The 27381-nt window shown below is 36.5% G+C and overlaps 1 protein-coding gene and 1 pseudogene across 4 annotated transcripts in view; both read left to right on the top strand.

Moving 5' to 3' along the window:
* CDH12 (cadherin 12) overlaps positions 1 to 27381 on the top strand; it is a 276586-nt gene that overhangs the window by 232227 nt on the left and 16978 nt on the right. For 3 of the 4 annotated variants that reach the window (XM_059919224.1, XM_059919226.1, XM_059919225.1), the window contains one exon: positions 17129 to 17265. In XM_059919224.1, coding sequence (XP_059775207.1) covers positions 17129 to 17265 — 137 coding nt within the window. Of the gene's footprint in view, positions 1 to 433; positions 483 to 17128; positions 17266 to 27381 lie in introns of those variants that run through there. The other variant, XM_059919227.1, reaches the window with a different exon arrangement.
* LOC132362037 (large ribosomal subunit protein P2-like) lies at positions 18254 to 23062 on the top strand (annotated as a pseudogene).

Here is a 27381-nt window from a genome sequence, read left to right as displayed (position 1 = left end):
ATCATCCTTTCAGCGGTAGCCTCAACACATTCATAGCACAGAGAAAAATTTCAGGATATGGCTGCGAGCATGAAAGCTCTGCTCTTTGTATTTGTCTGCATCCACCCCCCAAAGTCGCCTGAACACTTTCCTTCTTGAAGCATGTCTGTGATCAAGAGAGAACTAAAAAAGCACATTTGTCTTGGGAAAGGGAAGAAAAAGAGCAATTATTGAGTGCCCCTACACGTCAGGTTGAATGCTGGCTCATTTCCTCATTGGGTTCAAGTTGTTCTACATGCTCATATTACGGCATGATTCACTGTCAGTTAAACTCCAGAGAAGTCTATTTATTACCAGTGTTCACAGGGGCATGCTCAAGAATCTGCTACGTTAGTAGTTGTTATACATTAATCTGTCATCATCCATCAATCTTGTTCCTGAACACCCTGAGTGTGCTGCTGGTCACTGTGAAAGTGGAAAATGCCTGCTGAGTGGATTCACAGGTAATTTCAAGAATGTAAACAGAATGGAAGAAATATTGAAGGTTGTAAAAAAGTAATAAAAAGGTAAATAAACATGGATTGAAATTCTCTACTGTTCAATAGATGAGAATTGTGGGACATAGTGGGACACAATATCTTAGGGAACATGCTAAGTTGTTTAATTTACTATATGTACTATTTTTTTATTTTACTTTATTTTTATTTCATTTTATTTTTTTGACTGCATTGGGTCTTCGTTGCTGCGCGTGGGCTTTCCCTAGTTGTGGCGAGCAGGGGCTACTCTTCATTGCAGTGCGCGGGCTTCTCATTGCAGTGGCTTCTCTTGTTGCAAAGCCCGGGCTCTAGGCATGCGGGCTGCAGTAATTGTGGCTTGCGGGCTCTAGAGCGCAAGCTCAGTAGTTGTGGCATGAGGGCTCAGTAGTTGTGACTCATGGGTTCTAGAGCGCAGGCTCAATAGTTGTGGCAGACGGGCTTAGTTGCTCGGCTGCGTGTGGGATTTTCTTGGACCAGGGCTCAAACCTGTGTCCCCTGCACTCAGGCAGATTCTTAACCACCAGGGAAGTCCATATGTTCTATTTTGAATACTGATAATAGCATGATGAGGTCGAGATATGAATAAAATATTATTTTAATGAAATACTTTAAAACCAAAAAATTGGAGAGTTGACAAGTAAAAAAATACCACCTGGTAAAGGTAAGGTGAGAATTACAAACTTCTAAATATAAGAAAATGATTAGATCAAGACCCTGGTGTGAAGAATAAAGGAAGTCTACATTTTAGAGAAATTCTCCAGCTACAAGCCTATTTTCTTTATCTGTTTGTTTGTTTGTTTTTGATGTCACAGAAACTAGTGTCTGACAAGTGCTACTTTATGTGACATGAAATAGTATCCACAGTCTTTTTTCTAATGGGCAGCAGCCTGACTCACTGAAGCTGTAGACAGAGATGGATTTAATTGATCCCCGTGAGGGGTTGTCAAAAGACAGAGGAGCTTTTGAATCAACATGAAAGTTGTCTTACTTTCATGTTCTTGGAGTAAACAATAAACTTGAATCATGTCAGGTGAGGAATGTGGGGTATGGCTCATCTCTTCTTGGTCTGAAAACATGTTTGCTCACTTAAGAATGAGAGTAAAAATATGTTATAAAAAACAAGCATCAAAATGACAAATTACTTGGCATGTGTAGGTATGCTCTGTTTGTTTTCCTTTGCTTTACTGCATTTACTGCTTTGCATTACCCTTTTCATAGGGTTATTGTGGAAGGTATTAATTTAAGATTAGGTTATTCCACACCACTGGGTATTTTATAAATATTATTACTTCATCATCACTGAGCACAGCAAAGAGTCACAAAGCAATGACATTAACCGGGGATTGCAAAACCTTAGAAGAAAGGTTCAGTTAGGTGTAATGCCCCCAAATATACCATATCCTGTCCCCTCTTGTCCTGAGCTTAATTTCTAGTTATTGTTTCCTTTGCTCTTCTAGCCTTTGCCTTTAGATGAACTGATTTCCTGTCTCTAATATTCTATATCCTTTGACACTCTTATTATATAGTTCATGGGAATGATTTCTAGTGAGTCCAATAGGAGTGTAATGAGTGTACCTACTATTAGTGAGGTGGGGACAGTCTCTTAAGAAATGAAATTTAAAACAGGTGACTATGCAGTTACATCGGAAATTAATATTTGTTTTGGATATAAGTGATTTAAGTTACAGAGGGATTTCAGTGGATGATTCTGCTCAGTATGTGCTATTTTTCTTTTGTTCCAAACATTTAAAAATCTTAGTTATCCTATGAATGAATTTCAAAATAAAATTTAATCAAAGTATTTTTCTGTATAAAATGAGAAAATGGACAATTCCATTCTAAACCCACTCTTTGTAAGATGGGTTGGATAAGATACTGATAATGTAAACTAAAATCTATTTTATGTATATAAACGTCCATGTGTAAATTATTATAGTATTTAGTAGAACAATTGAATGGTTTATTTTTCAAGTTACCTCCTTTTGTTTGATGATATGTCCAACAAAAACCCATCGTGTAAAATCAAGTAGTGAAATTGGTTAATAAATAGAAAACCATTATCAAGTATCATAAGTAAAAAGTAATACATAAAATAATTAATAACTGGTTGTTAAAACATAAATGTCTAAATGAGTCCCACTTAAAATTATCTTATATTCCGTATCTGGTCTGTTCAATGCACTTTTGGAAACATTTTTGTATCACTTGAAATTGATTTTTTCATCGTGGATTAGGAGGCTATCAGAGTAGGCGATTTTCATTTGAGGACCCTTTCCAATACACCAGAAATCTTGTTTTGTGGGCAAAAACCTAAGCTCAAATACAAAACAAGCTTAGAGAATGAGAAGAAACAGAGGCCCCACTTATCAAGTGAAATCCTAGAGCAACATACATAATTTACTTTAAATATTAATTAATGAAATGGTAAAAATTAAAAACTTGAAAACTTGTTCGCTCTCTATTTTTCTCCTATTTAACAAGATTTTTTTAAGAATTAAATGAGGTATCGGTATATAATGTTTTACTTTTAAAATTTTTTATAGATTGTATATTTTTAAGATAAGATTAGGTTCATAGCAAAATTGAGAGAAGATACAGAGATTTCTCATATGCCCGTTGCCACCACACATACATAGCCTCCCCCTTTATCAGCTTCCCCCACTGGAGGGATACATTTATTGCAGTGATGAACCTACATTGACATCATAATCATTCAAAGTCTATAGTTAACTTTAGGGTTCACTCGTGGTGTTGTACAGTCTGTGTGTTTGAATATATTTATTATGACATGTAACCATCATTGTAATATCATACAGAGTATTTTCACTTCCCTAAAAATGCTCTGAGCTCTGTTTATCCCTCCCCACACCAATCCCTGACCTTTTCACTGTCTCCATAGTTTAGCCTTTCCAGAATGTCATATAGTTGGAGTCATACAGTATGTAGCCTTTTCAGATGGGCATCTTTCTCTTACTATTTACATAAAGCTTTCTCCATATCTTGTCATAGTTTGATAGCTCATTTCTTTTTAGTGCTAAAAAGTATTCTGTTGTCAGCATGTACCACAGTTTATTTATCCACTCACCTACTGAACATCTTGAGTGTTCTTTAAGTCCTAGGAATTACTAATAAAGCTGTATAAATATCCATCTACAGGTTTTTAACGTGGACATAAATTGTCAGCTCCTGTGTGTCAATACCAAGGAGTGCAATTACTGGATCAGATGGCAAGAGTATGTTGAGATTTGTAAGAGACCACCAAACTGTCTTCCAAGGTGGCTGTGTCATTTTGCACTCCCACCATCAATGAATGAGAGGGCCTGTTGCTCCACATCCTTGCCAGCATTTGGTGTTGCTGGTGTTCTGGATTTTGGCCTTTCTATTAAGTGTGTAGTGGTACCTTATCGTTGTTTCAATTTGCATTTCCTGGATAACATACGATGTGGAGCATCTTTTCATGTGCTTATTTACCATTTGGATCAATATATCTTCTTTGGTAAGATGTTTGTTAAGGTCTTCGACACATTTTTAACTGGGTTGTTTGTTTTCATATTGTTCAGTTTTAAGAATGCTATTTTTTTCCAGTGCATACAAAAATAAGCAACAAAAGGTTTGCCTTTCTTTAATATTCTCAACCACAGATACAATCTCATTGTAAAAGAGAGATTATGATGGATGCATTACTTGTTAAGAGCATGTATGAAGCTTATACATACTCAGTTGTCTCACTGAGTCTAACTTGCGCTGAGTTTCTGGGCAATGGCTACCTGTGGATGACAAGGAGAGATTATAGATACGCAAACCTGAAATATTATAAAACTCAGGACAAGAATTAAGAAATCTGAAAATGAGGGTCATCAAAACTCCACTTTTCTCTTTACCTTTGTTCACACAACTAAATTCCGTCCAATTAAAACAGTATCTTGCCCTCTATTTCATGGCCTTCATCCTAGACTTCTGCCATTTTAGGTGGCAAAACCATGTGCATCCTCACTGCTATTCTAACTCACTTCTCTTTCTTCTTATCATTGTTGTCTTTTACACATCTTTCATATTCACTAAAGACACTATATAACTCTACCATGGTATTTGTCATTTTTAGCTTATTGCATAAATATATATTTACTTTTTTAACCACCATCTTCAAAACACAGAAAATGAAAGGGCGCTGGAGAGTTAAGAATATTTCCTTGTTCTTTCAAATACTATATGCAAAATTAATTTAATTTTAAAATTTTCTTGATGTATTTATCCTAATATATAAAGCAACCAGTTAATGAAATGTAGAATGTTTATGTATGTATATGTGTGCATTTATAATTTTTAATTGATTATAAGCAGATCTAGATCTAGACCTAGATATATAAATATAATAGGTCTTTTTATTTTGTAAGGGTCTGTAGACCAGGGTGTTTGGATATAATCTTTATAGGTCTTAATTTCTGCTATTTTATCACAATGTAGTCAAGAATATACTTTTTCTTTTTTTCTTTTTTTTTGGTAAAATGGCTTTTTGTTTCCTTAGCTTCTATAAATAGAATTAATGGAAGCTAAATGCTATCAGTGCATTTGCAAGTAGACATTATACAAAATTCAACTTCAAAAAATAATTCTCTCTCTCTCTCGAGTCCTAAACACTAAGTGTAGCACAGTTGTGAAAAAGTCAAATAGGGCAAACTCCCCACATGTTAACATGTTTAGCTACTACTGCAATGTCTAAATTCCACACTCCTTTTTATTTTTTTCCTGTAGTTTCTTTGAAATATTTTATAATATAAGTTTCTATCTGCTTTTTCTTTCCATGTCTACCATTTGTACACAATATCTCTATTCTTTTTATTTTACATTTTTGCATTTTTTATCCACTTACGTTCTCTATACACTTTCAAATGATCTAAAAATTTACAATATTTCTTTCAGTGGTATTTAGTCCTAGCTGTTGTTAAATGCCAGTTGTTATCCCCACTTAGAATTAATTAAGTAATTCATGAAAGTTTCTGATAAAGAGACTAACACGCTTTTTGTAAGGTGAGCTTTAAAAGTGCTTTCTTATGCAGAGTCCAGTTACTTGTTTGGTATAACTCTAATTACTCTTTCATATTCTAGTTTCTATTGTTTAACAGAGAGCAAAATAATTTATTTTTATGGCCTGTTCTCTTAAAAAATACAGAAAGTTCTGATAGCAATTGGGAAAAAACATTTTACCCATAAGGTTATATATGTATTAAGATAAAATTGTTAATCCTTTTTGAGTACTGCTTACCTATCTCTTTCAGTTAGTATTCACATTGTGAATATTAACATATTTGCAAGAGACACATCTAGTAAAGGACTTTTCTCCAAAATATACATTCTTAAAAGTCTAAGACGAAGGAGATGAAATAGAGGGTGAGAAACTATTTTAATTGGAGGGAATAGAATTGTTGCACAAAGGTAAAGAAAAAAGTTGAGATTTGGTAAACCTCATTTTCAGATTTTTTTTAATGGTAGTTCTGAGTTGTTTAATTTATCAGTGACTTGATTTGCATATCTGTAATCTCTCCTTAATCTTCCTGCTTAACCATTGCCCAGAAACTCAGCAGAAGCTACCCCCAGTGAAACTGACTATATGTAAGCTTCCTACAGGTGCTTATCAAATTATTCATCCATCAGAATCTCCTTCTTACGATGGGATTGTATTTGCAGTTGACAATATTAAAGAAAGGAAGTACCTTTACTAGCATACTCTGCTTATTTTGTTTGCACTGGAGAAAAGAGCATTCTCTGTACATTTATACCAACTGAATGTTTAAGAGTAACTCATTTGAGAAGTTGTTGATGGAGAATTTAACTTAATTGTGGAGAATGAGAAATTCCTTTGTGAATAAACTTGTTTTCCCCTTCAAATGATGTATTCATTGATGATCAACATAAGAAGAGCTGTTGCAAAGAACATGTACCAAGATGAACAAGTTTACTCTTGTTTGCTTCAGTGGCAATTAACTAACAACATATAGTGACATTGTTATAACTTATTTGTATGTGTCTTTGGGCTGAGCCCTTTGGTCACAGTTCTTTAAACATCACAGCTATTATTTTACAGCGGTATAAACTGAGGCCCAGGAAGACCCAATCATGTCTTCAGTAAAGATGGGAAAATAATTTGAACATAAGCAGCCAGATTCTAAAGGTCAAAATACTAATTGCTCTACTGCTAAAGGTTAATCTAAATATTTATCTAGGTTTTTGAGTTGCTTTGTAATTCTAGGATTGTTGAAAATACAAATAAATTTCATAGTTTTTAGTAGCTTCTTATACAAAATAGACAGAAATTCAAAACAAGTCAGTAAAAAATGTACAATATTTGATTCTTTAAGATATGATAACTATGGGCCTTATTATATACCTGCAAGAATTCTATACACTTACATAGGTTTCCCTGGTTTAAACCTTACAATAACTTTAACTAAATCTGAAAAATGTTTAATTCAACTATGAGAAAATTGACCTTGTTCAGGCTGGAAATATAGAAACAAAATGTACAGTTCTTTTGTTGACATTTTTTGTACATATGGAAAAAAATCTTATTACTTATTACTTTTTATTTTTCTAGACAACTACAAAGTCATTATAAGATTTAGACATAACTAAGAATTTATTGACAAAATTCAGTGGATTTGTGATACAGATCTACAGCTCTAATTTTTATGAGGATTGGATCTTGGTAGCCAATGACGAATTTGCTTTTGTTTTAAGACATTTTATAGTATTCTAATGATACAGTGGCTGCATGTCCAGATATTAGGATGGTGAACTGTTTTTGAGGCTATCTTGTTATGCTTCACATAACTCCTAAGAATGAAGGAATGTCCAAGTCTGTGATCTTTATTACTGACTTAAATGTTTTGGGTTTACATTTTACCTGCTAGAGGTTCAGTTTCTTTGCTTTCTCTCAAAGTGCTGAGTGCTCTATGTAAGTGCAAATTTCATAGCTCTTTCCCTTCTCTCTATAATTTATATACATGCTCTTAGAGAATAGCCCTTTTCTCACAGTTGTTTGAAATGTTTTAATTATTTTGATTTTTTAAAGATTAGTTACTTTAAATATATCATAAATAGATATAAATCCTTCTCCATGGAAAATATTGTAATAATCAGGATCCAGTTTATAAGCTGCCCCAGATTATTTAATAAGAGAATGTGAGTAATTTTCAGAGAGAAATGAGCTAAAGAGTAGATAATCACAGGAGGAAATGAAAGATCAGTTACCAGAAAAAAAAAAAACCAAAACAAAACAGAAAATAAAAGCTTTCTTTCAAATATGGTGTCCATATTTGGGTATCAAATGGTAAATGACTCTGGTTAAGATGGCATCTTTCTTCAGAGACATTTGGCCATGGCATCCAGTGACAGTAAATAAATCCAACTTGATTAGGAACGACAGGCATTTGATTCAGTTCAAGGGAACAGTTGTGATAAAGCTATATAAAAAGACTTCAGAATAAATATGTCTAAATACTCAAAATATATAAAACAAATATTTCCATGTGTGAATGTGATCAGGTCATTATTAAGAGGAAAAGTCAGATGTCCTTATAAAATAATTAAATGCATACATGCAAGTACAAGAAATGGATAGAACAATAAATTTAATCCTACTCTAAAGAAACTTTCTGTATAATCATGAAAACAAAATACAATTATTTTGCTCTTCTCATTTGAGAAAGACTGTTAATACAAATCGAAATAGGTAAATAAGATGAAAGAAGTAAGAATATAGAATTTTGTAATAAGGAAGCAATAAATGCTTCCTAGAAGAATTTGGCAAGGCTTCATGGGAAGACCTTGAGCAAAGGCATAATCACATTCTTTACTTATTTACCCAGGTATTATTGTCCATATTTTTAATAATGAGAAAACTGCCATGACATGCTTGCTATCTAAGCTCTTAAGTGCAGAGCCCATTTTTTTAAATATATGTATATATATTTTTAACATTGTTATTAGAGTATAATTGCTTTACAATGGTGTGTCATTTTCTGCTTTATAACAAAGTGAATCAGTTATACATATACATATGTCCCCATATCTCTTCCCTCTTGCATCTCCCTCCCTCCCACCCTCCCTACCCCACCCCTCTAGGTGGTCACAAAGCACCGAGCTGATCTCCCTGTGCAGAGCCCATATTTAATCAATATTTGCCTAAACTTTATTTTCTTTCCATTAGAGGAAGCTGCTTTGAGGTCTCTGAAAAATAAACCAAAGGCCAGGTGTAAAGCTTTGGGGGCAGACGAGGATCGTACACAGTCAGCAGACCACATATGACTATTAAAAAATAACTAAAAAAAGACTCCCAGAATGAGGAAAGCGTAAGCAACATTGAGGAAAAGTATAACAGCTATGATTTTAATACTATGTAGATTATAGTGTATTTCTTTTTCTTTAGAGAGCTATTTTATTCGTATCACGTGCTTCCAAATAGAATTTAAGGACAGAATATGCCTTTATTATGCCTATTATGACAGTTCTGCCTTTATTAATTTAATAATTTGATCTAGTGTTTAACTTCTCATCAAACATTTAAACCAAACAAGGGGAGCTATCTAAACTAAGATGTAATCTGCAATCAGGAAAATAAGAATGAGGAGGAGGATTAGGAAAAAAAACCCCAAAAACCTAAAAGGAACTAGTAGGAAATTAGCAACTACTATTTAAGGAAGTTTGAGAGAAACATATTGGGATTCCTCAGAAAATAATTTAATTGCAATGTTGATGAAGCAATTACAATATAAGTGTTGTATGTGGCTTAAATTCTTAGTAAAGTGTTTATAGAAATAAATTGAACTGAATTTATTTTCATTTAGCTATCTGCCACCAGACCAAAAAAAAATTTAAAAAACAAACGTTAGCAAAGAGTGAAGAGTAAAGAGATTTTGATCTATTATTAGTACCTGGACAAAATATTTCCTACCTTGACCTGAGTCATTACTCTTAACATCTTTATTGCTTAAAAAGTGAGATGTAATACTTTTTAAATTTTATTTATTTATTTATTTTTGGGCTGTGTTGGGTCTTCGTTTCTGTGCGAGGGCTTTCTCTAGTTGTGGCGAGCGGGGGCCACTCTTCATCGCGGTGCGCGGGCCTCTCACTATCGCGGCCTCTCTTGTTGCGGGGCACAGGCTCCAGACGCGCAGGCTCAGTAGTTGTGGCTCACGGGCCCGGTTGCTCTGCGGCATGTGGGATCCGCCCAGACCAGGGCTCGAACCCGCGTCCCCAGGCAGATTCTCAACCACTGCGCCACCAGGGAAGCCCGAGATGTAATACTTTTAAAGTACTCTGTATCATCAAGTACTTTTTTTACAAAATGTGTTTGAGAATTGGGACAGGGTCAAAGATGGTTTTTCCATTAACTGTGAGAAAGCTATTAGGCAAATTAAAAGAAACAATTTTAAGGGGAGTGTTTACCTAATGAAGAGAACAAAACTTTAAGGCATTTCTGAAAACTCATTTTCAGAAAAATAATAAAATTGTTCTCTGTCGAGTGGTCTGCACAGATTAAGTTAATGCATTAATTTTTGATTTCCATTGAATTGTTAAAACAGGTTTCTTATCAGCAGTCCCTGTGCATACTTCTATAAACTATAGATTTGTATCATATATCTATCCTAAGCATCTTTTTTAAATTTGAATTTCATCTACTCACCAAGTAAGTATAACATGACTCAAACACAATATGTACCTAAAAGTTTTACTCATTTAAACTGGTGAGTTGGGCCAAATTAGACAGTTTATATTATATTGTGATTTTTGCTGAAACCCGGCCTCTGTACACCAGCACCAAATTGAATCTCCAAGACAGATTTTTGGGTGAAGTAGAAAAGAATAGCTTTATTGCAGGGAGCCAAGCAAGGAGTACAGGGCAACCAGTGCTTAAAAGACCCAAACTCCCGGAAGGCTTTCAGGGGAAGGGTTTTTATAGACAGGGTGAGGGAATGGGGTTGCGGGGTGTGTGATTAGCTCTTGGACGTTTTTCTGATTGGTTGGTGGTGACGTAATCGGGAGTCAGCATCATCAACCCTCTGGTTCCAACCAGTCTGGGGTCTACGTGCTTGTGGGCAGCATGCAGTTAATTTCTTCCACCTGCTGGGGGTTTCAGTCTCTGCAAAACAGCTTAAAGGACATGGCTCAGAAGATCCTTGACTTTGTTTAATAACCAAAGTATTATTATTACTTTGTCTTGCTTGACTGTTTTCCTTTCTTTCTGTATTTTCTCACTTCTCTAATTAAATTTATTCTTTGAGTAAAGTGTTTCTCCAGACAAAAGGCAGCTGGAGGACATGGGTGGGAGTCTATCTTGGGAAATCCTCATAGGGTCGTGCTTCGTTATGTGATTAGTTGCAATTAAGATATCAGTCTACCCTTAGATTGAATGTGGACTGTAGTAAACCCAAAGTAAACCAGTCATGGCTAACTCTGGGACGGTGATTCTCCTGAAACTGATCTAGACACTTTATAACCGGGTCATGTCTTCTCTGAAAATATCCAGGAAATGTAGGAGTGTTTTCATTGCCAGTTCATTGATGGCCACATCTTATCTATGTCTCCTAATTGCTATAGCGGGCAAAATACCACAGTAGAAAATGGCTATTGTCCAATGTTTATCATTCAGTCAGGCACAGGGATCAGCCAGTAACACAAAGGTAGGACCTTAGGAAAATGCCAGGACCTAGTGTTAAGAGTCTAACCGGCTATGGGAAGATGCTGAAGATGTTTTACTGAGTAGAAAATGTTCAGCTAAGAAGGCAGTAAGCTTTCTAAGAGGATAACATCCAGAGGAAGGGGTATCAAACATCACAAGGTGATGGAGATAAAAACTAGATGCCAGAAAATAGTGAATGAGAACCAAAGCACCATTGTAAGAAATAAGGCCTGGCTATTGTGCCCATGGTTTGTACTTCAGGTGTTTGGGGTTGGGGGGCTTCGTAGTTCAGGTGTTTTAAATTTGAAGGCTACATATGTGACAACTTTGTTCTAGAACAAAGCATACATTTGTGTGATAGGAAGAGGTTTTTTTTAAATTGAAAAATAACACAAAATAATAATGTGGAAAGAGAGAGGGAGGTAAGGATATGTACACACACGTACATACATGTACACACCCCACATGAATGATTCCATACCTAGGTACATATATCTTATCTCATTTTGTCTATACCACATTTACTTTTATATTGCTAGGTAGGTATTATTTTCCCAAATTTTACAGAAGACAAGGAGAACAGGCATTAGGGAGAAAGATTCCTAACCTAACTGCACAAGGTAAGTGAAGGAACCGGTATATCACCCTAGTTGTTTCTCCAAAAAGTTCATGTTCTTAATTCTATACCTATTTCTTTGCCTCTCAGGGGTGGTTGATTTATGGAATGCAAACTCTATATGTCAGTGTTAGACTGAAATGACTAAATAAATGAAATTTGCTTACTCACCTTCTAAGATATTGGATTTTGGTTGATAGATAGATAGAAAGATAAAACAGAGATAGGCACATTATTTTATGTATGCAATAAGTAAGTTCTTGAATTTTTAAACACATTACCAGATAGACCTAAATTTAAAATGAACTGTGGGTGTGTAATGGTTCATTGTACATAGATTCTGTTTGACTCAGCTTTCTAAACTGTAAAATATGCTGTAAGAATTAACTAGAAGTAAAGTGATCAATTGTCCCAGTTTTTTCTGGGACCAAGGAGTTTTTAGGATCCCAGGATATTCAGCACTAGTACTGAGAAAGTCCTCAGCAAACCAGAAAGATTGTGTTGTCCTAAATAAGACATTCCTAAAACCCTAAATAGGGTTTGAAGTAGAAATATTTAACTATTATATAGGTAGTAAGAATAGGATCTGTGCATTGATTCAATATAGTGTTTAAGTTGCAGATGCTATGTGCAAATAACATCCCAGGTCCCTGGCAACACAGAGATGAATAAAGTGGCCTCAAATAATTTAAAGGGCCTTGAGTAAGGAAGACAATCACAGGCACAAAATGTATATAATCTGTCTTATGTTTGCCAAAATCTGCAAAACAATTGAGTGCTAGGAGCATCAGAAAAGGACCTATTCATTGCAGAGATTTGCAACAATGCAAATATGTGCAGAAGAGCTTTAAATAATATCATGCAGTTTAATTGGAGTAAATGAGAAAAGAAGAAAGGAATTCCAAAAACTGATGGAGGTTCTACTTAAGGAATGGCAGCGTGAGAAGCTCTGCAGACATGCTCCCAGTGAAACAGCATAAACGGTGAAAATTATTTTTTAAAAATTACAATCATATATGGTCTCTGGAAAATTTCCTAAGAGCATATAGCAAATGAAGAAACATTTATTCAAGAAGATCTATTAAAACACGATAAGAACATCCAGAGACTGTGGCACTTGACCCCAGACCTGTTTCTTCCCTTCCACTCCCATCTCCCAGCTCAGCCTGATAGAGAATTCTCTCTGGACTCTGCATGGAATGGCTGAGGAAACAGGGCTCCTCTCTCCTCAGCTCTCAATCATGGGATATAGTATCTTACCAGGAGGGGCAGGATGCCAGCGTTTCTCATCTTCTCCAACTCTTGAGTTTTCAGAAGCGGCCTGGTGAGTGTGGTTGAGATTGGCAGTTTGTTTCCTCCACTCACTCCACTCCTCTCACAGGGCAGAGGCCCTACCGCAGGCAGGCTGATAATATGCGGCCCAATCACTTGTCTCATGTTGCTTGTTCCACTCCCAGAGAGTCAAAATGAGAAGACCATCACGCCGCCGGCAGCAGGGACGCAGAGAATTTCCCAGGGTAAGAGAGCCCGTAGGATTGGAGAACTTTAGCTCTTCCCAAAATATGTTCCTTTATTTTTTTCAGTTTTAAGAGACATAAAATAATAAAAGTACTAATTAACAATGTTTTATTGTATGTTTTACTGTATCAATGTACTATAGATAACAATATATGTATTACATATATGTATAGATATATAATAGCACATGGCTACCTAGGAGTAACATTTCTATATTTTATTAGAATTACGTTAATATAAATTTGAATCTAAGTTAAGCTGCATATGGTAACATCTAGAGCAGATAATAAGAAAATAACTCAAAAATGTGGTATAACATTATTAAAAGAATTAACATTCCACTAGAAAATATACACTTCATGGGAAAGAAAGTAGCAGAGGAGAAATCCAGAAACCTTGCACCCTCACAATTTTTATCCTATAGAAGTGAAATTTCCAGATAATTGGAGCTTATCCCAATTAATGAATTACATGAAAAAGTTTTGAACTAATAAGTTTAAAATGTTTTAAAACCTACCACCTACTGCACAACTTGAATATATGAAAATGATTGAATTGTTCATTTTAAATTGGGAAATTGTATAGTATGTGAATGAAGCTATTATTAAAAATAAGGCTTAGGAAAAAAGTAAGCGTATGTTTGAAAAGTGAGGCTTTATTGCAGAGCTCAGAGTAGGATATGTTAAGGTTAGAACAGAGTACTAGTAGGAAACAAAAATTAGAAAGTATTATGTATTATACATATTTGTATTATACAAATATCGTATATTAATGCATGTATGTGGAACCTAGAAAAATGGTACAGATGAGCCGGTTTGCAGGGCAGAAGTTGAGACACAGATGTAGAGAACAAACGTATGGACACCAAGGGGGGAAAACTGCGGTGGGGTAGGGATGGTGGTGTGCTGAATTGGGCGATTGGGATTGACATGTATGCAGTGATGAGTATAAAATTGATGACTGATTAAAAAAAAAAAAGTATTATGTTCCATGCAAAGTAAGAGAAATAGATTTCATTCTATATGGAAAATAGTAATAGAATCTCAGCCTTGCAAGGTACATTCAGACTCTCCAATCACGCATAAATTTGTTCTACCACATCTGCACCAAATATTTCGACGTCAATATTTGACTACTCCTGGTGCTTATGGTTTTCTGAGGAAACCCGTTATGACCCTGTGCAGCTCTGACATCAAAAAGTCTTTGATATACTTATCCAAAATCTTAATTTCTATGGATTCCATTTTCCTGTCCTATCTGTATCCCACTGAAACATAACAAGTAAATCTAACACCTGCTTCACATGAGTGTCCTGATCAAATTAAAGGCGGCTAGCATGTTTTATGTCTTCTTTCCTTCAGCCTGCATAGCCCTAATTATTTCAACTACTCACAACCCATTGAATCAAATATCTTCCCAGCCTCTTATCTTTGTCTCTTGGCAAGATTCTGGTCTACAGGAAATGCTTACAGCCTTGTCCCCTTCAAATACATCTACCCTGTGCCTTAAAAGTGATGAACTCTTAACATATACCCTAATTACACCTTTCGAAGTGTTCATTACCCACAAGATCATGTCCCACCTCCTTAATAGAATTTACGAGACCCTCCTTGACCTAAATCACTTATCTTTTTTCATGTTATTGTGCCTTTCAGATATTTTCCCATATTTCCCAACAGCTTATAGTTTCCCACACAAACTCTACGGTTTTGCTACTGCTGTTGCAGCTTCCTGAAATACCTTTCCTCCTCTCCTCACTTTGTCTGCCTCTCTCTTCTCGTGAATAATTCCTTTATAGCCTTCTAATGTCAGCCAAACACCGTGTGCAGGAAGGTTTGCCTGAATCAATAGGTGTTGAACCAGGCATAGACATCTTTTCTTTGCACTCCTGTAGTGTTTTTTCTGTCTTTCTACCAGGCATAAAAATCATCTGTTTATCTGTGTTCCCCCAACTAGACTCTTTATCAGTGGGCATCTTACTTTACTACTTTTTATGTGTTTCAACCCTAGTACAATGTCTAGTGCATAGTGGGCACTCCGCAAATATTTAGTGAATGCTACAATTAAACACCAACCATTGTTAGTCTACACCAACAATTCTTTAGAAATGCTATAGTCACGAAGAAGGTTCAGTAACAATTTGCTTCTTAAATTAGGCATGTGCTCAAGTTGAATAAAGGTGCTGAAAAGGGGTATTGTGAGAAGATGCTTTTTTGTTCAGAAAAGGACATCAGGCAATAGAGCGAATTAAGCTCATTATATCTTGTACTCCTTGAGTTTTAAATGTGCCTTAAGTTCATTTATAATTTTTGAGAGCATTTCTATGAGATAACATGTTACATCGAACTCATAAGGCATGCATTATCATAAATCAACAACAGAAATATCAGAGGCAGATAAAAACCTTGGTTCATACTCTGATCTTATCAGTTACTAACAAATATTGACAAGTTATAAATCTCACCTATAAAGGCAAACTAGTTTTGATCTAGCGCCAAAATGATATGCAAACTGCTCCAGTTTTAGGTAACCAGTTTGTCAAAATTATAACTTGCAATTTTGAAACACATGTCTTAACTAACTTTTCATGACGGCCTGGGGATTTAGATGTGCTGACTACTATGATGTCATCTGTTTCAGCCACTGTTTGTAAGGACTTCACCTTGATTCCCTGGCCAGAAAAATGGTGATAAACATATTGTGCATTCAGTCTTTTGATTAGCAGAGCCCTTTTCCACTTAAAAATGATCCATTTAAAATTGGTAAGACTATCTTATGATAATTATATGGAAAACATTGATGACCTGGTTCAAATATCAGCTCTAAAACTTTCTAACTTTGTGAACTTCAGCATATGTTTTGTTACTCATATGTAAAATGGGGAGATTAATAATACTCATTTTTTAAGGTTGTTCTGGGAATTTGTTAACATATATAAATATTTAGAACAATACCTGGCATGTGGAAAGATTTCAAAATGTCCATTAATATGATGATTGAAAATATGTTTGAAAATAATTTTACATATATCACTCTATATGTTCACTGTTACATAAAGGTTTATACAAATGCAATATGTCTTTTATTCATTTTCTTGCATTTCATAGTCCAGCTGCTTCACATGAAGAAGGCAACGTCTGTTACTATCAAGAAGGTTGGCTAATACAGAAGATAAAGAGACATTATTAGCCAAGATCACTGTTTTTTGGTTTATTTTTTAAGAAAGTTGTCCTGACATTTAGAGTAATAAAACAACCATGGCCCTTTTATATGTGTTTGAGGGAAATATTTCTGTACAATTATCCCATTGTCAGTTAAAATTTTTCCCCTTAGTTTCCCTAACATGTTTTTTGTTTTGTTTTTTTTTTCTGTCCATGGAAACGAAGACTCTACCTGTGTTCTGACCTCAGTTCTTTGTAGCTATTTCCAGATGCCTCTCCCACCCCCAGCTCTTCCCACAGTCACCATTAAGGAATCTTTTACTGCTTGAAAAAGTTTTAATATTCAGCAGGTTAAGGAAATCCATGGTCAGCTTTAGAATTTTAGTCTCTGCTGAGCTTTCAAGGTGTCAAGGCCCTAAAATAATACGAACAGCAGGAGTACTAAATCTTTCATTATTTCCAGTTTTCCCTTGAGCATACTGACTTTGCAATAAAGAAGCTGTCATTTATACTCTTCTTTATTGCAAGGTAGATAATAGCTACAGAAAGAAAAATAAGGAACTGTGTCAAGTTAGCCTGACTGCCATCATGATTAATGTGTAATCATTGCACATTTGCATCTACTCTTTTTTATATACAGGTACTTCATAGATTGGAAGAGTGATGGAGACAGCTACTTTACAATAGATGCAACTGAAGGAACCATCGCTACTAGTGAATTACTAGACAGAGAAAGCACCGCGCAGTATAATTTCTCCATAATTGCGAGTAAAGTTAGTAAGTATGGCGTGGACGGAATCAATGTTATACTGCAATTCTTTGGATTTCACACTCTTAAATGAGTCCCTGCTGAGGTGTTTTCATTTTTGGACTGACAGCCAAGTGGTCTCTTGGGGAAACTCAGAAACCTGCTCCTTTTGCTCATAGCATTAAGTCCAGAAAAACTGTGACAGCTGCCAATGAGCCCTGTTTGCAGGACTGCATGAATATCTAGCAGTGCATTTCATGGTGAGATCTCATCCTTTTCCACCCTGCAGGAGGAAATAACCATCACATGAAATCATCTTTTCTGAAATATTTTCTGAAATTGAAGACAGCATTTTAAAATTCACCCCTCTTCTTTCTCCTTTCATTAAAATGTATTTTGTTATGAACATCATTGTGAAATATACAGGAGTTTTAAGTGCAATTCTTCAAGTGCAATTCTTCACTCAGAATCTATAGGATCGTTAGCAATTACTCCTTGTGTTGGTTTCTGCTTGGTCCAGAAGAGAATCCTTTAGACTGAGAGTGATTATAGGTCTTATGTGTTTGGCTGGACAATTCAGGATCTTATCACAACTTCCAAAGGTAACAGATGAGGGTGGGAGTGGAGACCTTGGCTAGCAACATACTTGTCTGTAACAGAAGTGCATCGTACAAGTCCTTCTGCTTGGGTTCTCTTGAAAGATTTGAGGAAATCCCTTCTGAGTATCTTTCATTCTGTTTTCCTCCTATTTTCTTTCGTGCATCTGGTGCAAGTACTCTGACAGCTAATGTCACCTTTCAGTGCAGGGAGAAGCTAACCGTGAACATTTCTGTTGAGGGGTTTTGGGTCAGTCTCAACTCAGTGGGTGTAAATGGGAAACAGTTTTGTTAATCTTCAAAAACTGCTTCCAAACATGCATAATCAGACACCTATTCCCGGGCCTTAATGATGCCTGTAGCTGATTTCATTACTTTTACGTTATTCTGATTATTAAAGGTAAATTTAGCATAAAAGAACATGCAGCTTCTGTCTTCTTTGTTGGACTACTTCTCTGTTATGTTAGAAGACGACTGCTCTGAGGCTGCCATACTAGAGAGGTCACATGTTGGTGGTCAGGTTGACAATCCCAGCTCAGCTCAGCCTTCTAACCATACCTGTCAGAGCGCTGGATATGTAAGTAAAACCATCTTGCAACCTCTAGCCAGGCTGCTTGCTAGCTGAATACCACAATGTAACCTCCGTCATTACCATGTGAAATGGAATATATACTCAGCCAAATCTTGCCCAGATTCTGATGCACAAAATTGGGAGAAATACTGAAATTGTAATTATTTCAAGCAACTATATTTTTGTGGTCATTTGTTGTTGTACAACAATAGATAACTGAAGAACTCAATGACACCATAAGTTGGAGCTTTGATTCCTTGGTAGTGGGGGTAAAGATTCTCCAGCTGGACTAGAAAGGAGAGAGAGAGAAGTAAAAATGCATAAATCTCTCTTTTAAAGATTTTTTTTTTGAGATATAGTTGATTTGCAATGTTGTGATCATTTAACATGTACAGCAAAATGATTCAATTATACATGTATATGTATAAATATATATTCGTTTTTTTACATTCTCTTCCATTGTAGGTTATTACAAGATGTTGAGTATAATTCCCTGTGCTATACAGTAGGTCCTTGTTGGTTATCTGTTTTATATATAGTAGCGTGTATATTTTAATCCTAAACTCCTAATTTATCCCTTCACCCTCTTTCCCCTTTGGTAACCATAAGTTTATTTTCTATGTCTGTGAGTCTATTTCTGTCTTGTAAATAAGTTCATTTGTATAGTTTTTTTAGATCCCACATATAAGTGATATCTCATATTTGTCTTTCTCTCTCTGACTTAGTTTACTTAATTTGATAATCTCTAGATCCATCCATGTTGCTGCAAGTGGCATTATTTCACATAAATCTCTCTTATCTGCCCCCCAGAGAGTGCTCCCCTGGTTGCCACTGCTTCTAGGATTAAAATTGACTGGCTAAATGGACTGCCCAAATACTCTCTTCATGTGATTTTTGAGTTATTTGGTATTGGGGTCTCTGAGCATCCCATTTGCCCATGAACTTGATATGGGTACCCAGTGGTAGACCTTACAGCTTCTTAATTCCAGGTCCCCTTGTGTAGCAGACGGCTTTCTTGGGTGAATTAATAGCATGATTGCTCAACTCCAGCTTTCTGTTTTGTCCACTTGACCCTGAGGAAATTCACACATCCTGGTCATGCTGAACAGGTACATTACAGCCTGCCCCTCTACCATATGCTTCCTCTGTCATGCTGTCTCCTTTCAAATCTGCCCTCCTTGCTCTGTTAGGCTCTGAGAGCTGATCATCCAGTCAGCTGCCTGAGAAGACATTCTATCAGGAGAACAGAACCAAATGCCAGTCTCCCAGTTCTCTTTAACTTGTTTTCCTGAAGTTTCCTTTCATGCTAGACACCTTTCTTCTCTCCCATATCACATCCTCTTACAGTTACATATGTTATTCATCATTCTTTTCATGCTTTCAGTTATTTCAACTTTGAATGATTTCCTTCATCCATAACACTGAGGAAAGCTTAACTATAATATAGTTAGAAAATAAACTTTAGTATTCTAAGATCTTTGACAAATAGAGTAAAAATGAGATGTCTAAGTTATGGGTTATAAGACCTCTATCGACTATATTATAGTCACTCTCAATGGCTTGGATATAGTAAGTGATAACTGACCAGAGGTAGCCTATTCAAAAAACGTCTATTTATCAAAAATATATTGTCCACAATAGAATATTTTTCATTCGAAAACTATCTTGTGCGACCTACCTTTTCTATTAATGCACATGCAAAACATGTGCATATTTTTAGAAGGAGGAGTATTAGGTCCAGTATCTTAACTCAAGATGAAAGTCTGCAGCTAGTTCTTCACTCACCTGTACTGTAACTCTAAAAGGTCTCTTTCTCCCCAGCGGCTACTATAGCTACAAAACCATCATCATGGTGTGAGGGCACCCATCATAGCAGGTCTGGTACCTGCAGTCAGAGCCTGAGCTCCAACCACTTGGAAAATGGAAGAGGAGTATGCATCCATACTGTGCAAACGAGTGTCATTGTTCCTTAAAAGCTTAGATTTTTCAAACTTAGAAAACTGTATTTTGTTAATTATTAATAGAATTAGGGCACATGCTGGCTCCTCTCTGACCTGCTGGATGTAGTTTTTACCTAAATCCAAATTAGGAAACCCCATTGTGTGGATTCCCATAAGTTATGTTGGCTCTCACTTGGACATATGCAGAACTGAGACTTAGACTCATAATCCATACATACACACAATGTGAAAGGGCTGCCAAGCTAATATTTCTAAAATATCTACCCCTCGTCCATTCCACTGTCTATTCAAAGACTACTGTGTGGAATTTAGAACCCTCAGGGAAGTCTGGTGAGATGAACACTATACACCTGCATGAAAAAGAAAGAGGCTAAGTATATATCACATGGTCATTAAAGATTCTGCAATAAGAATAGATTGTTGTGGGCCATATTTTGTTTGAGTTCACAGAGTTTGAAAGTAAACTTTATTTATATTTTAATACATAAGGCTGCTTTCAATGATCAAATTAGCCAGCCTCAGCAGGAAACTCTCATTATGGTGAATGACTGAGAAATAAATAGCCCACACTTGCCCTGCCAAGTGGAACAAAATTGTGTAAGTGTACCTTACTGCAGATTGAATTAGCATATGTTTTGGCCCTGACCCTTCTATAAAAACTCTCAGATGCAATGAAATGGTACAATGATTGAACAACTTCCAATTAATTAAAAAGCAGTCATTAATCAGAGTTGCTATAGTCCAAGGTCCAAATAGTTTTATTAGACTACTAATAATTATTTTATGCATTATTGCTTTGATGTTTTTATACTAATCTTGAGAATTAAAAAAACGCAAACCTCCAAAAATCACTTCATTCAAATTATCAGAAACTTCCAATGGGCAAATGTTTCTAATTTTTTTTTGTTTTTTGTTTTGGTGTTATTATAACACATATCATTAGGCAAAGATAACTACATTAAAGCCTTAGAACTTTTATATAATTAAAAAATAAATGGATAATACCAAAGACAATTCTTCTTTTCTTGGTCATGTTAATTATCCAGATGGCAATAGATTGTTTCTATTGTGGAAGAGTTCAAAAATCAGTGATAGACTTACTGCGTGCTATATTTGGGGAAAATGTTATGTTTAAGTATACCATTATGAGTTGGGATTAAATTGTTGAGTAATTTTTAAGGTTATTTAGCATTAGAGCTACTTTGCTTTAACTTTTTTTGCTTCAACATAATGTAAGTAGTATCATCTTCATATATACAGAAAATCAAACTGAGATTATTGTCTATAATTTAGGCTCAACATAACTTCATCTAATTTTTTATAAATTGTATAGAACATTATATACATGCAAAGTATTAATGGTTGTGGGTTAAAACTAAGACTGAAGTCTGTTCTTAAGGACAGTTTAGGAATAGAAACTGACCCCCAAAATTATTTTAGTTAGTTATAACTATGCAAATTATGCTGAATTCCAGGGACTTCAGACTTAAGTGCGCTCTCATATAGCCTCCAAGGGAAAGTTGCCAAAGGTTTATACTGACCAAACTGTGGTCATTAAGTAATGAAGGATTTAAACAAAAATAAATAGGTTTTTTGGTAGAAGTTTTTAAAGGGTTTCTTCCGCCTGTGTGCCAAATAGTTAGCCATGAAATGGTGTTCTCAGACCAAATGAGAAGAAAGTACCTAATGTTTCTATAATAATTGTAAGTGATAATATTATAAATTAGTAAACCAAACTATTATAGTAGCTTTATATACATTCACTCAATTTATTACTGTCCACATTGTAAGTGAAGAAATAGAGGCTAAGATTTATTTCCATTTGTCACACAGCAAATGATGACCAAGCTAAGACAGGAGCCCAGGACTCACACTCCAAAACACAATTTCACAGGGACACATATTCACCTCCTTATGCTTCATTTTTAAATAAGTTAATAGTAAAATTAGTCAAGGTGGTTTTTACATACATAAATAGTTAAAGTAAACTATACTAAAAAAATTTTATGTACATTTGCATTGTACATATAATTAAGCTGAAATTATTGTTAGCCTTGGCATCTATCTATCACCTATCTATCTATCTATCTATCTATCTATCCACCTACATTTAAGCTTGTTGGACTGCTTAGCTATTAGAAATCTATAGTGGATTTGCATTTTAGAAATAAAATACAGACTCAAAGTATGAGAATAAGGAAATATGTGTGCAATATTATGTGTGTGCCAGGGTTGTAGGTAGGTAGATTGCTATCTCTATCCAATAAGTGTTAATTACTAGATAAGACTCAAGCTACAAGAGTTCCTAATGATTTTATTGTGAAGGATCCTTTCTGATAACTTCCCTGTATATGGAAAGATTCTTGCCTACCTACACTGCATGGCCTCCTCCCTGCTGGCTGCCCTTAGTGGCAATGCCTTTGCCAGTGCCAAGGACATAAAGAAGATCCTGGACCGTGTGGGCATCAAGGAGGTGGGTGACAACCTGGCTCAACAAGGTCACCAGTGAGCTGAAAGGAAAAATCCCTGAAGACATCAGTCACTGCTCAGGGTATCAGCGATCTGGCCAGCGCGCCCACCTCCGGAGGGCAGGTCTGCAGCTCCTGCTGCTGCTTCAGCCTTGGCATCAGCAGAGAAAAAAGACAGGAAGAAGAAGGCGTTGGAGGAGTCAGATGACTCCCTGGGTTTATCGTGTTGAAGAAGAGTTCTGCTCCCCTGCAAAAGTGATAAGATGTCATTTCTGACATCAGTGGTATCACTGATCCCCCATTCTGTTTAGTAGAAGCAAGTCACTAGACCCAGACCACACTTAAGGGCAAAGAATTACATGGAGGTAACTCATGTGGGTATCAGGGAGTGGGGATTCTTGGGAGCCATTTTAGAAAGTTGCCTACCTGATGTGTTTCTTGGCAACTAGACGAGTCTCTCTAAAAGTGAAGAAAGTCTAGAGACCATATTACTTAACCACTAAGCCTGAAAATTTTGTGAGAAAGACAACAATCTGGTTGAATTCATAAGTATGCAACCAAAATACAAAGTGCTGTAAGAGAGAAAATAATTAAAATAATTATTTTTGAAGGCATAAGCATAGTATGTCACACAGGAATTATCATTTGAGCTGAGTCTTTAAAAGATGAAGAAGATATTGAAAAGGAGGAAAGGAGGGTATTCTAGGTTGAGGAAACAGCTTAAGCAAAGGCAGAGAGGTATTAAAGCTCATGTCCAGATGAGAAATTACAAGTAAGGTGGTACAATTGGTGCCCAGAATGTGTAGGGAAGAGTAAAGAAAATGCATTCAGAAAGGGAGCATGAGATCTCCTCTCTATTCTCATCTAGAATACAGTATTGTTAGGTACAGTCACCATACTGTACAGTACATCCCTAGGACTTATTTATTTTATAATTGGAAGTCTGTACACTTTGATCACATTTACTTTTTGCACACCTCGCACCCCTGCTTCAGGCAACCATTTCAAGATCGACACAAATATCAGATCATTGTGTTGTACACCTAAATTAATATAATGTTGTATGTCAATTATATCTCCATTTTTAAGAAAGAAAGAAAAGAAAGGAAGCCTGAGGCCTTATCAAACAGAACCTTAAATACCACATGGAGAAATTACAAAGTTTTTTAAGTGGGTTTTTGAGCCCATCCTCATTTCTGCTGTTTCTGCTATATGTCCCTAGCTCAACATATGTCCAAAGAGACATATATCACTTCTCCAACTTTCCCCATCTGGTGAGTCTGGAAGGTAGTTATGCAAGGGACCTGCATTCCTGTAAACCTGCACTGGCTGGGTTACATTGTATCCATCTGGGTGACCGAGGTTAACCTCATCAGGATCAAGAGACAAGGGTGAGTCTGGATTTTCTGCAGTGTTTGAGCCGTAGACATTTCTTTCTAATTTGGCCAGTCTTTTTTCAAAAGGGCACTGTAAGTCATATGCACATGTACTGAGAATAGGCATGCCGGTTGGCCCTTTCTTTTTTACTACTGTTCTTCAACTTCTTAATTGTTACCTGAATCAGAATCACCTGGGACAGTATTCCTGGACCCCATTCAAGACATAACTGAATCAGAATTTCTGGGATTATTGCCAAGAAATCTCCATTTTAAACAAGATACAGGTCATCTAATGGATACTGATGTTGGAACCAGTGTGCTAAATTCTCTAAATATTAGCATGGATTTGTGGAAATAAAACAGCTTAATGTTACTATGAAGACATGTACATACTCAGAGAGTGTAGTTGACTTCTGAGGACTAAATAAAACCATTGGTTTCAATTCTGGATTGAAGCCATTATTTTTTCCTATTTTTTCTCAAATAATTGCCTTTCTCTTACACTTCATGAATACATTACTTTGCATGTATGAGACTAGGTAGTTTATCTACCATTTAATATTTCCCTTTTTTTCCCCTGAATAACTATATGAAACTATCAATATTTTGTATTCTCAAAGAAAGGTAACTTTGATTTATACTAGTATTGGCAACATTTTACTAGTACTGGTAATACAGAAAAGTAATACATACTTTGAAGAAAGAATCACTTATAAATATTCAACCATTTCATAAAGCCTTCAATGTGTTGTATACATGGAAATAATAATCATTAACACCACTATACTCATGGACTTAATTTAGAAATGATACCATTTTTCTCACTATTATATGATGTGTAAATATAATAGAATCCAAGTTTGTTGTTATAGTTTATATTTTATTTTAAACTTTCAACTGCTTATGGGTACACTATCATAATCAAACTATTTAGGAGTAGTTTAAACCAGTAAAATTGCTCTATCAAAATCACATACAAAACGATGTCAGGCTTTTTTTTTTTTCCCTTAATTAGTATCTGATTTTTCTCCAGAAATTAAAACCACTTGATGAGCTTCTCACCTAATGGTTGAAATTTGGATAAAAATTATATTTTAGATATGTACAGAAAATTTTAGTATCACATATCAAAATTGGAATTCAAAAAGAAGAAATATTTTTACATTGAAAATGTTATTTTACTGACATCATGGACTATATTGTATTTCATCTATTTGTATAGGGATCCTCTCAGGTGTGAACTTCTTAGTATCAGGGACTTTATCTTACACCTCTTTGATGCCTATGGTTTATTATACTCTCTGGAACACATAGATATGTACATAGTTAATGAATAAATTGTGAGTAGCTTGATAAGCATCCCATCCTGCTGATTTGGGTCTTGGAGTTCCTGGTAAGTTGCCTCTTCTCAGCCTCTGTGCTCACCCGGAATATGTGGGGTATGATGTAGCTGGAATGGACTGGACGCTGGAACAGGCTTAATGAAGTCCAGAGGGAAGACCTGTCAGCCCTTCTGCTAAGGCACCAGCACCCCAGGCAGTGGGCCTGTGTGCAGGGGAGCAGGATGTCGAAGACCCACGCGGCCTCTGTCTTGACCGCACCTTGTCCATGCAGATGCCACCGACAACGCCCCGGCTGTCCTGCTCCCTCTCAAGGTCCAGGCTTTGAAGTGGGGTCAGGAGCTCCCAGGCAGGGGCTGACTTGGGCTGAGACTCCTGGGAGTAGCTGTGATCTCCATCTGCCGATGATGGGGAAAGGGACTTCCAGAAAGTGCCAGCAACCTCCTTGGACTTGCTAGTCAGTCCCCCCAGGCCAGGCTCCCTGTCCCAGAAGACCCCAACCCAGTCCCAACCCACAGCCACAGAGGGCAGGTAGGCGGGCTCAGAGGCCCTGTGAGTCAGGACAGGGTGACATGTGGTTCCAAAGGGCGGTGACGCCATTCCAGGAGGCCTGGGGACTGTGGGAGCTGATAGCTGCATCAGTCTCCTTGGAAGTAGAAGCCTTGCTGGAAGTGCAGACCTGGAGGCAAGTGGGAGCTGCACCCCCAGCAACAGGCCCCTGGGGCAAAGTTCCTGCGTGGCCCCTGGCAATGAATGCTGTTCCTGGCACAACGGCGATGTGCCCCGCGGAGCCCATCGCAGCTGCAGCCCCATGGTTGGAATCCTTCTTTCCTTTTAATATATATTTTAATATTTCTTATCACCAGGGATTAGTTATCTATTGCTGCATAACAAATTACAATGGAGTTTCTTTGGGTCAGGAATTCTTTTTTTTCTTTTTTAATAAATTTATTTATTTTATTTTTATTTATTTCTGGCTGCATTGGGTCTTTGTTGCCGCCTGCGGGCTTTCTCTAGTTGTGGCGAGTGGGGGCTACTCTTCGTTGCGGTGCACAGGCTTCTCATTGTAGTGGCTTCTCTTGTTGCGGAGCACGGGCTCTAGGGCACGTGGGCTTCAGTAGTTGTGGCACACAGGCTCAGTAGTTGTGGCTTGCGGGCTATAGAGCGCAGGCTCAGTAGTTGCGGCTCACGGGCTTAGTTGCTCCGCAGCATGTGAGATCTTCCCAGACCCAGTCTGGAACCCATGTCCCCTGCGTTGGCAGGCGGATTCTTAACTACTGCGCCACCAGGGAAGCCCTGGGTCAGGAATCCTAAAAGGATTCATCTTAATATCTGCCCCAGGAAGTCTGGAAGACTTGACAGCTGGGGGCTGGAATCTTCGGATAGCTCTTGTACTTCAGAAACCCAAAGGCACTGAAACTTTTTGCTTTCTGCAGCTAATTAAACTCCAGGTAAGGAGTGATGTCAGTCTTCTTTTCTTATCAATGAAGCATAATATAATTGAGGTTCAGTCATGTTGTTGTAGCACGTATCACTGTTTTGTTCCTTTTTACTGTTGAAGAATTTTATTGTATGGATATGCCACGGTTTATCTATTCACCAAAAGATAGACATTTGAATTGTTCCCAGTTTGGGACTATACGCATAATATTTCCATGCACATATGCAGACAGGCTTTTTGTGGCCATTCATTTCATTCTCTTGCGGAGAGACCTAGGAGTGGAGTTGTTGGCTTATAAGTTCACGTTTAAGGTTTAAAGAAAATTCCAATGTATTTTCCAAAATGACTATACAACTTTGTATTTCTGACAGTGATCCTTTCCATCAGCA

The sequence above is a fragment of the Balaenoptera ricei genome, chromosome 3, assembly GCF_028023285.1.
Source record: "Balaenoptera ricei isolate mBalRic1 chromosome 3, mBalRic1.hap2, whole genome shotgun sequence".
Taxonomy (NCBI): Eukaryota; Metazoa; Chordata; class Mammalia; order Artiodactyla; family Balaenopteridae; genus Balaenoptera; species Balaenoptera ricei.
Note: the sequence above shows the minus strand (reverse complement) of the source record. Positions and strands in the feature narration are given on the sequence as shown.